Raw genomic sequence first — 14408 nt, 5'->3', positions numbered from 1 at the left:
TATAAAAAATTTCGCGGTTATTTTTTATATCGTTGATCGATTTTTATGCCATCCATGTGCCTACATAATATCCAGAACGGGCTGGACGGTTCAGCCACTGCCGAGAATTTAATTATCCTTCGCTCTGTAGGGTTAATTAAAGTTTAATCAAAATTTAAAAATAAAACACAACTTTATATATACATACATTGTTGCTATTATTATTATTATTATTATTATTATTATTGTTATTACTATTATTATTATTATAAAAATATATAAAGTAGGTATAGTACAGAGCACAGGATAAATGAGAGATAAATTAGTGAGAGGAACTGGGGTAATCGCTTTGGTGACAGTGAATCTTTTTTGATTGCTTCCGTTTCAGTGATTATTATCCTGAAGAGATGCAAGCAAAAAAGAACATCACGTACACATATCTCGTTGAGAATACTCGTACGGAAAAAAACAAATTTTTTTTTTTTTTTTTTTTTTTTTTGTTTTATTATTATAGCGATGAGAGCTTAACAAAAGTATTATCCTGTACATTTATATTTAAAAACACTTGTCACGCTTGAACTCTCGTATTTATTCAACAAAAGATTATTATTGTTACTATTTTTTTTTTTTTTTTTTTTTTTTTTTTTTTTGGTAATTCAATTTTTTTAAATAGCAGGGGTAAGCATAAAAAATTACTCTCGCTCATTATTGTTTTTTATTTATTTTTTTTTTTTAAACCTCGACTGGTTACTGAATGCGACCTTACCTTAGAAGTTTTATGAGATGGGTCGCAATGTTATTGGCTGGGACATCACTATGCGCTTATGGTACTAATGGTACTAATAGTTTAAAATTTAAAAAAGAAATTTGAAAACCAAAAGGGCATATAATTTAAGGAAGTTCACACATTTCTGAAGGTTATTGAAAATTAAAATTTTAAGATTTGAAATTTTACAATTTTTAAGATAAATTACAAGTCCAGTGATATTCATGCTTGTAAACTTTGCTACTTGAAATTGGTTATTTATCAGTTTTCTGCCATCTCGCCTATAAGTGTCTGGGAAGTGTCTTTCGGAACACTTTCGGATACTTTCGGAACACTTTCGAGCACATTCGAGCAGATACCTGTCAAAAACTACAAAAACACTAATTTCACATGATAAAAAATTTCAAATAATAATATATATATATATATATATATATATATATATATATATATATATTTTTTTTTAATATACTTTTATAATTATTTGAGAATTTACCGTATAATTGAGAAAAAAATAATTAAAAACCGTGTTTTTTAAATCCTTATACATGGGCTTTTATGACAGAAACACTATGCCCTAGCAATGTATGAGTTTTTTCAACTTTGAGCTCTCAAAAACTGATATAAGAAAGTTAAGCATGTGTAGAGTCAAATTAATTATTTAAAAATTATTGTCATGGTTAAAATTGAGTTGAAAAAATTATTTTAGTGGTTAATAAGTTGAGGCGACATAGAGGTTAGACTGGCAACGCTGCCTGAGACAGCTGTTTTATGGCGCCAATTTTAAAAACATAAATAATTTTTTTTTTTAGTCTCCTCGGTAGAAACTCCAATTTTCAAGTAAACATAAAATATAATAAGACAATTTTCGAGACAAATATTTCGCTCCATTTTCAAATGAAGGGAAATTATTTAAATTTTTGCTACCCACCTGATTTTAGGGTTATGCTCGTTCACATACATGTCCTCACGTATCTATCAAAGAGCACTGTTGCCATGTCTTATTTAAAATTTTTACTACACGAGTATTTTAAATGTTTTAATTTATCAAACATTAATAAAAGTGTGCAAATAAACTACAAATAATTTTTATAATTAAAAAAAATAATTTTAATCATATTTTCATTTAGTAACACTTGAACCTCCTCAAATTATGAATTCTTTTTGCTTTCAAAATTTATTTTCAAAATTTTTATCTCCAGAATAACTTTACAATATGATTTGCCCTAAAAAAAACTTTTACGCCCTCTTGGTTTTAAATTTGTGACTAAAGCTAAAAAGCGTATAAGGATACGTTTTTTTTATAATAAATAACGCGAAATAATTAACCCAAAATAATATCCTAGTTACAGTTGAATATGAAAAACAAATAAAACCATTTCTCTGCAATATTGTAATTAAATTTTTTTAATTAACAAAAGTTAATTAAAAAATATACCAGCGAATAAAAAATTTTTTATGTTTAATTTGCTGCCTATGAAAAAAATATAAATAATTTAATTACAGAGTTAATAAAAGTTGAAAAAAAAAAAAAGTGTTAATAAATTTTTCATCGCTATATTAACAAAACAAAATTTTTTTCCGTGCAGTTATTAAATAAAAAATAAAATGAAAAAATCGTTAAACACAAAATAACGTAAGTGGTATCTCCTTGTCCTCTGTATGTTCTGTAGGTCGACAAACTTAAACGCGTGCGGCGAGTCAGTGTCGACGCTGACCCGTTGCAGCCCGTTGAACCCGCAACCACAACCTCATCATCAACCACCACTTCCTACGCAAGTAACCCCCGTGACAGTCACCTCGGAGCAGGTCCACGAGGCACCCTCGAATCGTGACCGTGACCACCATGCACTACATCTTGATAATCGAGATTACGAGAGCGTGTTTATCATAGAGAGGCGGAACAGTAAGCCCAATCTCCGCTAACCAGACCAATTAAAGTGTAAACCTAGACCGCAGATTAACCAACTCACACCACATTACTACGATTGACCATCAGTTCTGACCGACCATTGATTTATTGACTGATTTATTTATTTATTCATCTATTTAATTAATTAACGGACGCTAACGGCCAACTCGTCGACAAATAATTATCGAAAAAAAAAAAAAATATTATGATAAACTACCGCCTCAACACTCCGCTCTGCAACGTTACTACCTCTGCTAGGACCTACTAATCTACCACCGATACCTACTGTCTACTTAGGATGATTGTCATGACTATAGAGATGTGAGATGAGCAAAACAGGCAATACAGCTCTAGGACTCATTAGTTCTCCAGTCAGTACCCAGAGTGTATCTTCGCTCGGCGGCCTAGGGAGTACATAGATTTTTTCGTTTTTAAATAATAAAGCAGTATGTGGTCAGTTAATTGTGTGATTTTATATATGTCGAGTTACGGGTGTCAATAAGGGCGTATGAATATTTTTTTGAACGCTTTTTAAGTACACATATAAATAAATATGAATTTTTGAATTTTTTTAGGTCCTTAAGGTCCTGGAGATGAGTAACACCCATAAGGGCGTAAATTTTTTTTTATATGATAATCGGTGTGTTGTTTATTTGAATTTATCAACAGTTAAAATTACCCGCCCTTATGGTTTCCGGTACGATTTTCACCCATAAGGGCGCATACAATAATTTTGATTTGTGGTTTTTTATTTTTAGTTTTAAAGGAAAATTACATCGATTACAAAAAAAAAATTTGCGCCCTCATGGTTTCCGGGACCTACTTCAGGAACCTTAAGGACGTGAATTTTTTTTTGTAATCAATGTATTATTTATGTAAATGTATCAAAATTGATAAAAAAATTTATTCGTCCTTATGGTTCCCAGTACAACTTTCAACCATAAGGGCGTATAAAAAATTCAAAATTCACATTTTTTTATTTTTGAACTTTTAAATGAAAAATACATTGATTGCAAGAAAAAAATTATGCCCTTATGGTTACTGGGCCTTACTTCAAGGACCTTAAGGACGTGAAAATTTTTTTTGTAAAGAATGTAATATTTATCTAAAAGTATCAAAATTGAGAAAAAAAATTAATTCGCCCTTATGGTTTCCGGGACCTACTTCGAGAGTCATAAGGGCACGAAATTTTTTAATTTTTGTTGTAATCAATGTATAATTTATTTAAAACTATCAAAATATGTAAAAAATTTATATGCCCTTATGGTCCTCAGTACAACTTCCAACCATAAGGGCGTAAAAAAAATTCAAAATTCATCTTTTCATTTTGTAACTTCTAACATGTATATTCAATTACAGAAAAATAATTTTTTTACGCCCTTATGATTCCCGAATTAAGTATCGGGAACCATAAGGGCGTTAAAAATTTTCAAAATTTTTATTTTTATGTTTTTAACATAAAGTACATCAATTACTAACAAAAAAAATTTTCTACGCCCTTATACCTTCATTAAAATACGCCCTTATGGCATCTGGAACGCGATATTAATTACACACGTTAATTTCGACCACTTTTCCCTTTTTTTATAAATTTTTTTAAAAATTATGTGTCAAGCTTGTGCAAAAACTAGTTGTTGTTACCTATAGAAATTCATATATATACTATAAATTCAAAATATGCATTGATGTATAAACATTTATTTTACGTCTAGTTGTTATAATACCGAATATGGTGGTAAAATAGGGTGAATACCGTGTATTTAAGCTGTTTAATGTAATTAATCGATGGTTAATGAACGGTAATTACGATAACGCGATTATTGGATTTACAGTCGAGTAAATCAGAATATTTTCACTGAAAAATAGTTACAGATTACAAATTAACAGGTAAACAAGTAAAACTAATTAGTCAATGTTAATTTAAAAGTTATAGTTTTGGTTGAAGCTTTTAAATTTTACGCGGGTCATTTACTAATAGAAAATTTTTTAAATTAACTATCAAATATTCGAATTATTATTTGTTTCGATAAATTTTATTTTCAATTCGAAATAGGACAGACTGGGGTATAATGAACCCCTCAAAAATTTTCAATAAAAAAATTTTTTTTTGTCGTCATATTTTTGAGTGATATATTTACTAAATTTCAGAGCACTAAATTTTGTGGGAAATTATTGAAAAATAAATTTACTTTGACTGACAATCAATTAAAAATTACAATTTTTCAAAAATTATATTTACTAAATAAAGTTTGAAATTTTCCCGCGAAAATTTGAATCTTAAAAAAATAGTCTAATTGGTTTTTTGTAAATATCTCCGTAAATATTGAGTTTTTTGAAAAATTACAAGAATTCTTTTTTGTAGCTCTTTAAATTCTCTACAAAAAAGGTATCTTATAATTTTTTCGAAAACTCAATAGTTGTCAAGATATTTCGAGTTTAAAATTCCGATATTCAAATATAGAAATTTTTGGTTCAAAATTCCAGGGATCATTGAACTCCGTGACCTTTAATATAAATTTTCAATTCGTAATTTACAATTTACTACTTCTTCATACGTGATAAGAGACTTTACAACCCAAACAACGAAAAAAACTCTTATTTTACCACCATCTTCTCTGAAATATTTAAAAATACCATTTTACCTATGCATTATTTTTCAAACTACAATACAATAAAACTAGTTGATTTGACACTTGTGCGACGACATATCATAAAATATATAAATATCTATATATATGAGTCTTATAAATTGACAATTATAACTCTTAATTTGTCTATTCTTCATTTTTATTCGTTTCAGTTTCTCAATTTTAGACGATCAATAAAAAATGAAATACACTCATACACCGCACTAAATAAAAGTAGGTACCCGGTTTCTCCTGTGCACAGCTGCTGCCGCTATCCGGATTCTCATTGTCGCTCTTTCTTATTCTATATTGTAATTTTTTTTTTTTTTTTTTTTTTTTTTATTATCGTTTTTGTTTGCACGATACCACTCAAAGTCTATCGCGTCCTTCATTAGAATTCGATAATCAATATTTATTTTATTAATATTCAGCAATAGCAGCATTGCTCCGGTTTTATTTAAAATAAAAAAAAAAAATATTCGTTCTATTCGTTATTTAATTTTATAAATTTCTTTAATTTTATCTTACAAGCTTTCTATGCTATTTTTAAATTTTCTTGTGTGCACGAAAAAATATATATATGTACATATATATTAATTGTGATATTTTATAGTAAACCAAAAATATTCTCATAAATTATTTTTTTAAAATCCTTTAATTATTAATTATAAATTTATGCAAACAAAAAAAAATCTTTAAAAAATTTTTTTCCAAAAGACATTTTTGAATTTAATTTTTGACACAAAAAATTTAGGGGTAAAGTTATTTTTTTATGATGTAAAGCACTTTTGCTTTGAAATTAAATTTATATTGAAAAGTTATATATTTATATTAGATTTCATGAGATCTTGTGCAATTGAGTTTTTGTTAAAACTTACGTCCAAGTTTTTAAAATTTTTTACTCGAGTTTCAATAAAATTATTGATGGAATTATACTACTCGGGTAAACTCGTCATGCCCTGAATCATTTTGCAGGAAATTGAATTTTTTTCATTGCTAATAAAATCACCTTATATCAATACTGTATTTTATGTACGTATATAAACTTGGTAAACTTAAAACTTTTTTTTTTTAAATTATTATTATTTTTTTTTGCTTTGCAAAGCACGGGTTCGAACTTTATAGATGTAATGAATTTTAAAGTTTCAGTAAATAATTTAATTATAAAGTAGTGACGTATAACTTTGAAAAAATTTTAATACGCGTGAAAATAAAAATATATGGGTTCCATTGTATAAATTGATAAAAGTATCTTCGATTATATTCAAAAAATTAATTATGTCTGTGGATGTTGAAAATTATTTTGGTTGAAATTTTTGTGGTCGAAACTAGCTACAAAATACCCAAAAACGGTACTTTTACTATATATATTTTTAAATATGTATTTTAGATACACGGAGAAAAATGCAGGTCAAAATTGAATAATAATTACAATCAAAATGAAAAATTTGCTATCGAATAAAAAATTACAATCCATAAGAAAAATGATGATTTGTTGAAAATTAATATTTTATTTAAATTATTACTTTCTAGATTGTAATTTTCACTTATCATAATAATTACAATAAAGCTGCGTTAAATTTTTGCTTGGAAAAAATAAATATTTACTTATTCATATAAACATAGTTAAATCTTATAAAAAGTAAAAAGTATTATTACACGGAGAGAAAATTATGGTAACTGTTCCTAGTACGTTTATGAAATATCATCCCATACCGTTATGGTAATGATTACTTGGGATTATGGGATATAGACCCATACTTTCTGGGAAAAGTTTCCATAAGTATGGGAACAATTCCTATCATTATGGTTACAGTTTCCATATCGCATGTGAAAGAATCATGGTAATGATTACCATACTCATAGGAATAGTTCCCATAAGTAAATAGTAACCGATACTATAACCACATTGTAATGGTTCCTAAATGTATATGGGAATAAACCCTATATATTATGGTAACTATTCCTATAATATTATTGTCAACATAACCATCATATTGTGGTAATGGTTACCATAATATTATGGTAATCATTCCCATAATGTATGGAAATTATTACCATGATATTATAGTAACCGTTACCATAGTATTATGGTAATGGTTACTATAATATCATGGTAATGATTACCATAATGTATGGGAATCATTACCATAATTACATGGTAACGATTACCATAATTCCATAGGAACTATTTCGATACCATATGGGAATTATACCCATAATTATAGGAATGATTACCATGATATTTATGGGTGCCGTTCCTATAATCAACATTTCAAAAAAACCGGTTACCATGCATTATGGGAACCATTCCTATAGTATATTGTAACTGTTACCATAATTTTCTCTCCGTGTAGTAAATTATATTTTGAATGCAGTGATTTTTATAATCAACAGAAATTATTATTCTAATTAATATGTTGTAATTTTTACTTTGATTTTTGCGCAAGTTTTGATTTTTTTTAACGTTTCGAGATTGCTTGTCAGATTGTAATTTTTTTTTCAAATTTAGTCAAAATTACTTAATATTTTTCTCCATTTATATTATCATCGATCTATAGCCGTTGCATTTACAAAATTTTAAATGCCAAATATATTATACATTATATATATTCAACACAATTTTGCACATATACTTACATATATGTAAATAATGCATTCCATATATTTTTCCTATATAAATATCATCCGTATCAAAAATCTATAATAACCATGTGTCAAAAATATCACACTATTAAATAAAAATAAATATAAATGAGAATATTTTTGGTTACATATATTTTGAATTTAAACTGCTTTCACTCTACTAACCTACGAATCTATTAATTTTTTTTTTTTTTTTCAAATAATAATAATTGTTAATAAATATTATCCTTCCTCATAAAGCGAAGCACAATGAAAAACTCATACACTGTATCAAAAATATATATAAATATTAAAATAATATATAAATCACATCACATCTATTTGCTCCCTAATATCACCGCCTAGATAATGTAATTTATAATTATTTTAGCGTTTAGTATTATACTGTTTATTATAATTATTATTATTACTGCCATTATTAATATTATTATTCTGATTATTACTGCTATTATTATTATTATTATTATTATTATTATTATTATTATTATTATTATTATTATTATTATTATTATTATTAGTATCACAATTATTTTTTTGTGAATGTAATCGTTGTGTTACAAAAACTTCTCTCTCCCCGATCTTTCCCTGCTGCGCCGGACCCGAAGGAGGAAAAAAGGTGACAAAATAAGCACCTTGTAAAAAGTCCACGATTGCTACCACGAAATTTTAAAAAATTATTAAAAAATAATAAATTAAAAAAAAAAATAAATGATTGAATGATAACATTGGAATTAAAAAAAAAAAGATCATTTGAGAGATTAAAAAAAAAAAAAAATAAACAAAATCCACTCACTGCCATCACTTTGAAATCCCCTCACATTTCACCGCCAATTTTGCACAAGAATGCGCATGTGCATGCAACCCCGCCTGCATAATTAAATTTACCCATTTAATAAAATTATGTATTTTATAATTATTTTTAACTTTACATAATTGTTGTTATTGTTCATTTGTGTTTATTATTACGTCGTTGCACGTATTTGTCAATATTTTACGATATAATGAGACATTTATGAATAAAATGATTACATTTTCAATTTTTATTTCAGAAAATTGTAATAATCATTATAATTCTGTAAAAGAAAATTTTTTCTTGAAAAAATTTCCGATAAAATTTTGCTAATTATTTTTTAAAAAATTTTTTACATTAAATTAATTTTTTTTTTTTTCAGAATTTTAATTTAAAGCTCTTGCATGATTAAATATTTGAATAATTTTTTTTTTATACAAGTTTTAAAATAAAATTCTGAAAAAATTCGGTCGAAAAATTTCGGGTAGAAAAATTTCAAGCCAGAATAATAATAAAAGTTTTTCTCGGCCGAAAAAAAGACCAGGTAGTGAACACAAGGCCGAAATATGGCCGATAATTAGACCCAAAAACAGGCCGACTCAATTTATCGATTAATTTTCAGCCTGATTGTTAAGAATACTAAAATTTCGGCTTGTTTTAGGCCAACTTTTGACTTTATGCAACGGAAATTTACCGAATTTTACGGTAATCTGCGAAATCACGGTAGACGACGGTAAATTACCAGGAAGTACGGTAATTTTCGATGAAAAATATAACAATTTACAGTAAAATGCGGTAATTATGTAGTAAATCTGCAGTTCTACCGAAAAATATTGCAATTTTACTATAAATACCGCAATATTTCCATAACTGTACGGCGAATGAATAGTATATTTACCGTAAAATGCGGTAATTTACCGCAAAATACCGTAATTTACTGTAAAATACTGTAATTTACCGTAATTCAGATTCACCAAGGCTTCCAATAAAATTCTATGGTCTCCGTGATTTCAGCAAAATATAACTTTTTCGGCCAAATATTTTTACCTCGGGTACATGTAACAATTTTTTGAAAATTCTATTAAAAAAAAAAACAAATGTCTTTGGAATAAAATAAATAATTTAGAATAAAAGGTCAGAATAATGATTTTATTATATAAATGTCTCGTTAAATCGTCAAAGTAAATTTATAATTATTAATAATATAAAATTTTTTTAACTATAGAGCTAGAAAAAGCCGAGTACCAGGTTTGAATCTTCTCCGTGAAATCCTGACCGCCGATAGCCCGGATACTTATCGCTGTCGGCCACTCAGCAAAATATCCCGAGCAGCAGACGGCCGTTTCGTGATAGCAGATTCAGTAATAAGTTCAGCAAACAATAGTATACTTGATGCATCCAGTAGCGACGACGGTGGATTTCTTCCAAAATCAAGTCGACTCAAGTCATCATGGCGACGACCATTAGTTGGGACCAGTCAAATGAGCCTGCGTTCCGACGGTAGCGGAGTATCAGTCAGCATGCCTCCATCAGCATATCTCGGTATCAGTAACCCTCTGATGCAGCCAATGCAAACAATCTGCACAATATCACCAGGATTTTTTGCCAGTTCTCCAAACGCTCCAGTTTCCGTTCCATGGAGTCCTACAACTACAATGTACCTCAGTGATTTAAGTTCCGTACGTCAGCCATCATCAGTAGAACGTTCTTTCCCAACACCACCAGGTTATCATCAGCAACTGCGTAATCTCCATCAACGTTACAGTCAAGAGTTGCCATCATTGAAAGCAATCCATGCTGAATCCCAGCGATTTATTCCCGTTCATCCACTGGCTACATCATCGCCACCTCAAACAGCTGGAAGACCACGTGCTAGATTGCCACCAAGACACGCAAAACATGCGCGGTCAGCACCAGAATTAGCAGCGTCTCCAGATCTCCATTTATCAGAAACCTCACCAGAAAGTAGATCCAGTAGTTCTGGTTTCGGTAGCAAAAATACATCACAGCAAAATCAGAGCTCACGAAGTGGCAGCACTGTCGCCGAATGGCGACCACCTCCTTACCGACCCCCGCCACCGCCACTACTTGGACGATGGCTTGAACTTCAAGACCAACCGGTAAAAATACCACATGGTCATCCAGCAGTCGATGTCGGAAGCGTTGATGGTCACTACGAATTCGATCCGGTTTCTTGCACACCGACTCCGACTTCAGCGTCAACACCAACCAGGGAAGAACGACCCCCAGTTCATCATATCCATATTCAATTACCGATTCATCAGGTTCACACGACTACTGCACATCATCAACCTTCGAGGTACACTAGGGACTCGATAGAGGCAAGGGTACAGGCTATGAAGGCTGAGTTTCATCAGTTCCGACAGAGACAAGCGAGACGGAAACGAAGTGCGCAGTTGGAGAGTGCGTGCTGATAAATAATTAACAATAATGAGAGTGATTGTTTTGAGTAACAATTGTTTGATTAATATGAAAGTTTAAATTACATTTTGTTTTTTTTTTAAGAAGGGTGTGATTTTTAAATATTACGCTGGTTTAATCATAATATTGAGCGGTCAGAACGGACATTATTAAAATGGAAAAATAAAATTTTCGCTACTGTAGAATTTAACAATAGGTTGCTAATATTCAAATGCTTCACACACCTAAAGTATTGACTTAAGATATTTTATTGTTATTTTTAATTATGTTTTCAAATATAGTTATTTATTTTTTTTAAATTCTTTTTTTCAAAAATATTAAATTTTCATTTGGAAAATTAATTATTGTGTAATTTAAATATTTAAATAAAACATTGCTATGATGTTAAGGAGGTTCGACCGAGACTAGTGAGTCAAAGTAGTGTTTGAATTTTTTTGTTTGCTAAATTCTTCTTATAGTTATGAAAACTCATTATTTTAATTTATAATAACATAACGAATTCATAAATTAATATTTATTAGTTATTTAATTAAAGAAAGTAATGAAATGACTTGGTTATTTTTGACTCATGATTTAATAAAAAGATTTGGCAACAGCGCGCTCTAACTTCTTACACATCGATATTCAAATTAAAGCGGGAAAAATTTATTTATAATCTCGTCTCTCTTATTAATGTATTTCTATCTTTGTTTTTTATCTCAGCTGCTTCCGCGACGTTGCCATACCCTCAATAATTTGTATCTCTGTCGATAAACGAAATTAAATAATAAAGTTTAACTTGAATTATTTAAATAATTACAACGGTAACACTATATTGTTAAAATCTTATCATATTCCAAAAATATTCATGTTTATGGCATGTGGTTTTTTATTTCTTAAACTTGGGAGGTTAATAATGAAAATAATCGAACAAGTCATGACGAAAGCTTGTCCGCCATAAGAGCCTGTGTATAAGAACTTTGAAAACGTCATTTTTTAATCTTTTTTTCTAAAAAACTAGGCGGTGGGTCATATTCAAATTTTGAGAATTCATAGATAAAGTACTTCTTTACATGTATACTAAGTTTCAAATCTTAAAGTTGGAAAATCCTTTTTACATTAGATTCGGTCGAACCTCCTTAAAGTAACGCTAGGTTATGTTACCCATCTAACGGAAATTTGAATTTAAAATCTCCGTTAGATGGCCGACATAACTTAGCGGTACTATCGCACCATAACCTATTATAGGGTTACCATCCCCGTTTTTGGGTTACCCGGGGCAATCTGGGTAGGTTTTTTTGACATTTTAGATAATACTCATAATTTTTCAAAATTTATTTATTTAAATAAATATTTTTTTTTTTTTTTTTTTTTTTTTTTTTTTTTTTTTTTCAAAAAATGATCTTTCCAGAATTAAAAAAAATTAAATTGGTAACCCCATAGAGTATAGAATTAATAATGATAATTTCTCAATTAATTTAAAAATTTGAATTCTTTAAAAAATAATTAAACGGATAATTTCTAAAAATAAAATAAAAAAATGTCAATATTTGAATAATTTGCTGCATTAACGAATAATGAATTATTTTCCTTAAATCTAAAGTCGATTTGCACTTAAATTTATTGTGAGATAGTGATATGATATTAAGTAGCGGTCTTTTTGATATATTAGTAATAACATAATAAATATAAAAAAAAAAAAAAAAATATATATAAATTTTTTGTATTGCGTGCCAAGTGTTTTCGGCGGCTCAACGTTAACATTTAAACGCAAATAAGGATCCATAATGGCTGTGGGATTAAACACACGCCAAAGAAATAAAAGAGTAAAAATTCATACGTGCGTACACCTAACGAAGTTAACTTAATTATATTATTATAATTACGTATGTAAAAGAAGAAATACTAAATAAAATAAAACTAAGAGAAAAAGTTATTAATTTGATGAGCAATGGACTCGAAACGTGATATTAGGCCGAAGCTTGCCTCGAGATTGCTTAAGGACTCAACACAAGTTCTCGTACTGCACTGCCTATTTAGGGTTTCGCTAGTAACCCAACATATTATCGGCACAATAATTTTTTCTTAAGCAACGTAAACGAGAATGAATAAATACACGATGTATTTTAAATAATTATTATATTATTACCCTGTTGATTTAATGACATCGTTAATAAATAAATTATATCCTTAAATATTTTAAGTCAAAAAAAATTTTTTTTATTATTCAAACGCTTCGTACGCTTCGACTATTTTATTCAGATAAAATTATTATTAATTTTTTTAAAAATTGCAATTTAAAAATTTATAATTTTTGTAATTTTTAATTATCACTCGTGTGCGCTCCGAAAATGAGGAATTAAAAAAACATTTTTTTTTTTTGGGTATTCATTTTTTTTTATACTTCAATTAATAATTAGGGTTTTTGAAAATTTTTGGCGCCAAAAATTAAAAAGACATTTTTTAAATTCTGAATAAATTATAAATTTTTTAATGAATTATTAAAATTTTTATTTAAATTTTCGAACTTCGAAAATTTAAATGGCTCATAAAAAAAATATGAAAATTAATAAATAAAATTTTTTATTAAGACATTTATTTATAATCTTGGATTTGAATAATTACGTCTTTTAAATTTTTGGCGCCAAAAATATTCAAAAAAAATTTTATTAACTTTTGGGTTACGAGTAATAAATTTTTTTATTAATTACAAGAATTGTAATTTTCGATACTTTCTGGGCGCGAAAATTTGAATGACTAAAAAATTTAAAAATTAATTAATTAATTTTTTATTAAGACATTAATTTTTTTTTTATCTTACATTTAAATAATTAGGATTTTTTGAAATTTTTGGCGCCAAAAATATTCAAAAAAATTTTTAAATTCTAAATGAATTATAAATTGTTTTATTAATTATTAAAATTGTAACTTCCATTTTCGGAGCGCGCAAATTTGAATTTAAAAAAATTTGAAAATTAAAAAATAAACTAAAATTCTTTTCAATTCAAAATCAACGCAATAAAAAAATTTTATCAAAATAAAAATAGCTCAAGTGTCAGAAGAGTTTGAATTAGAAAATATTTTTTTTCATGTATATATATATCAGTTAACTAATTAAAATTTTTGAAAATTTTACACTAGTACGTTGATTTTTTAGTCCGATAAATTTTATATATGTTGATAAAAATAAAACTACTGTCATCAATCGAAAAAATATATGCTATTAAAAAAAAAAAATACGAATATAAAAAATATAATTCGTCCAAG

At 27.9% G+C, this 14408-nt stretch overlaps 1 protein-coding gene across 6 annotated transcripts in view; it reads left to right on the top strand.

The window, feature by feature from the left end:
• The window catches only part of LOC103573632 (protein turtle), an 88420-nt gene extending 75966 nt beyond the window's left edge, over positions 1–12454 (top strand). For all 6 annotated transcript variants that reach the window (XM_053742076.1, XM_053742080.1, XM_053742077.1 and 3 more), the window contains exon 16: positions 9946–12454. In XM_053742076.1, coding sequence (XP_053598051.1) covers positions 9946–11155 — 1210 coding nt within the window. In that variant the 3' untranslated portion in view covers positions 11156–12454. The remainder of the gene's footprint in view (positions 1–9945) is intronic.
• The last annotated feature ends 1954 nt before the right edge of the window (positions 12455–14408 follow it).

Source organism: Microplitis demolitor, chromosome 9 (assembly GCF_026212275.2).
Source record: "Microplitis demolitor isolate Queensland-Clemson2020A chromosome 9, iyMicDemo2.1a, whole genome shotgun sequence".
Classification (NCBI taxonomy): domain Eukaryota; kingdom Metazoa; phylum Arthropoda; class Insecta; order Hymenoptera; family Braconidae; genus Microplitis; species Microplitis demolitor.
This window is presented reverse-complemented; position numbering and strand designations above follow the sequence as displayed.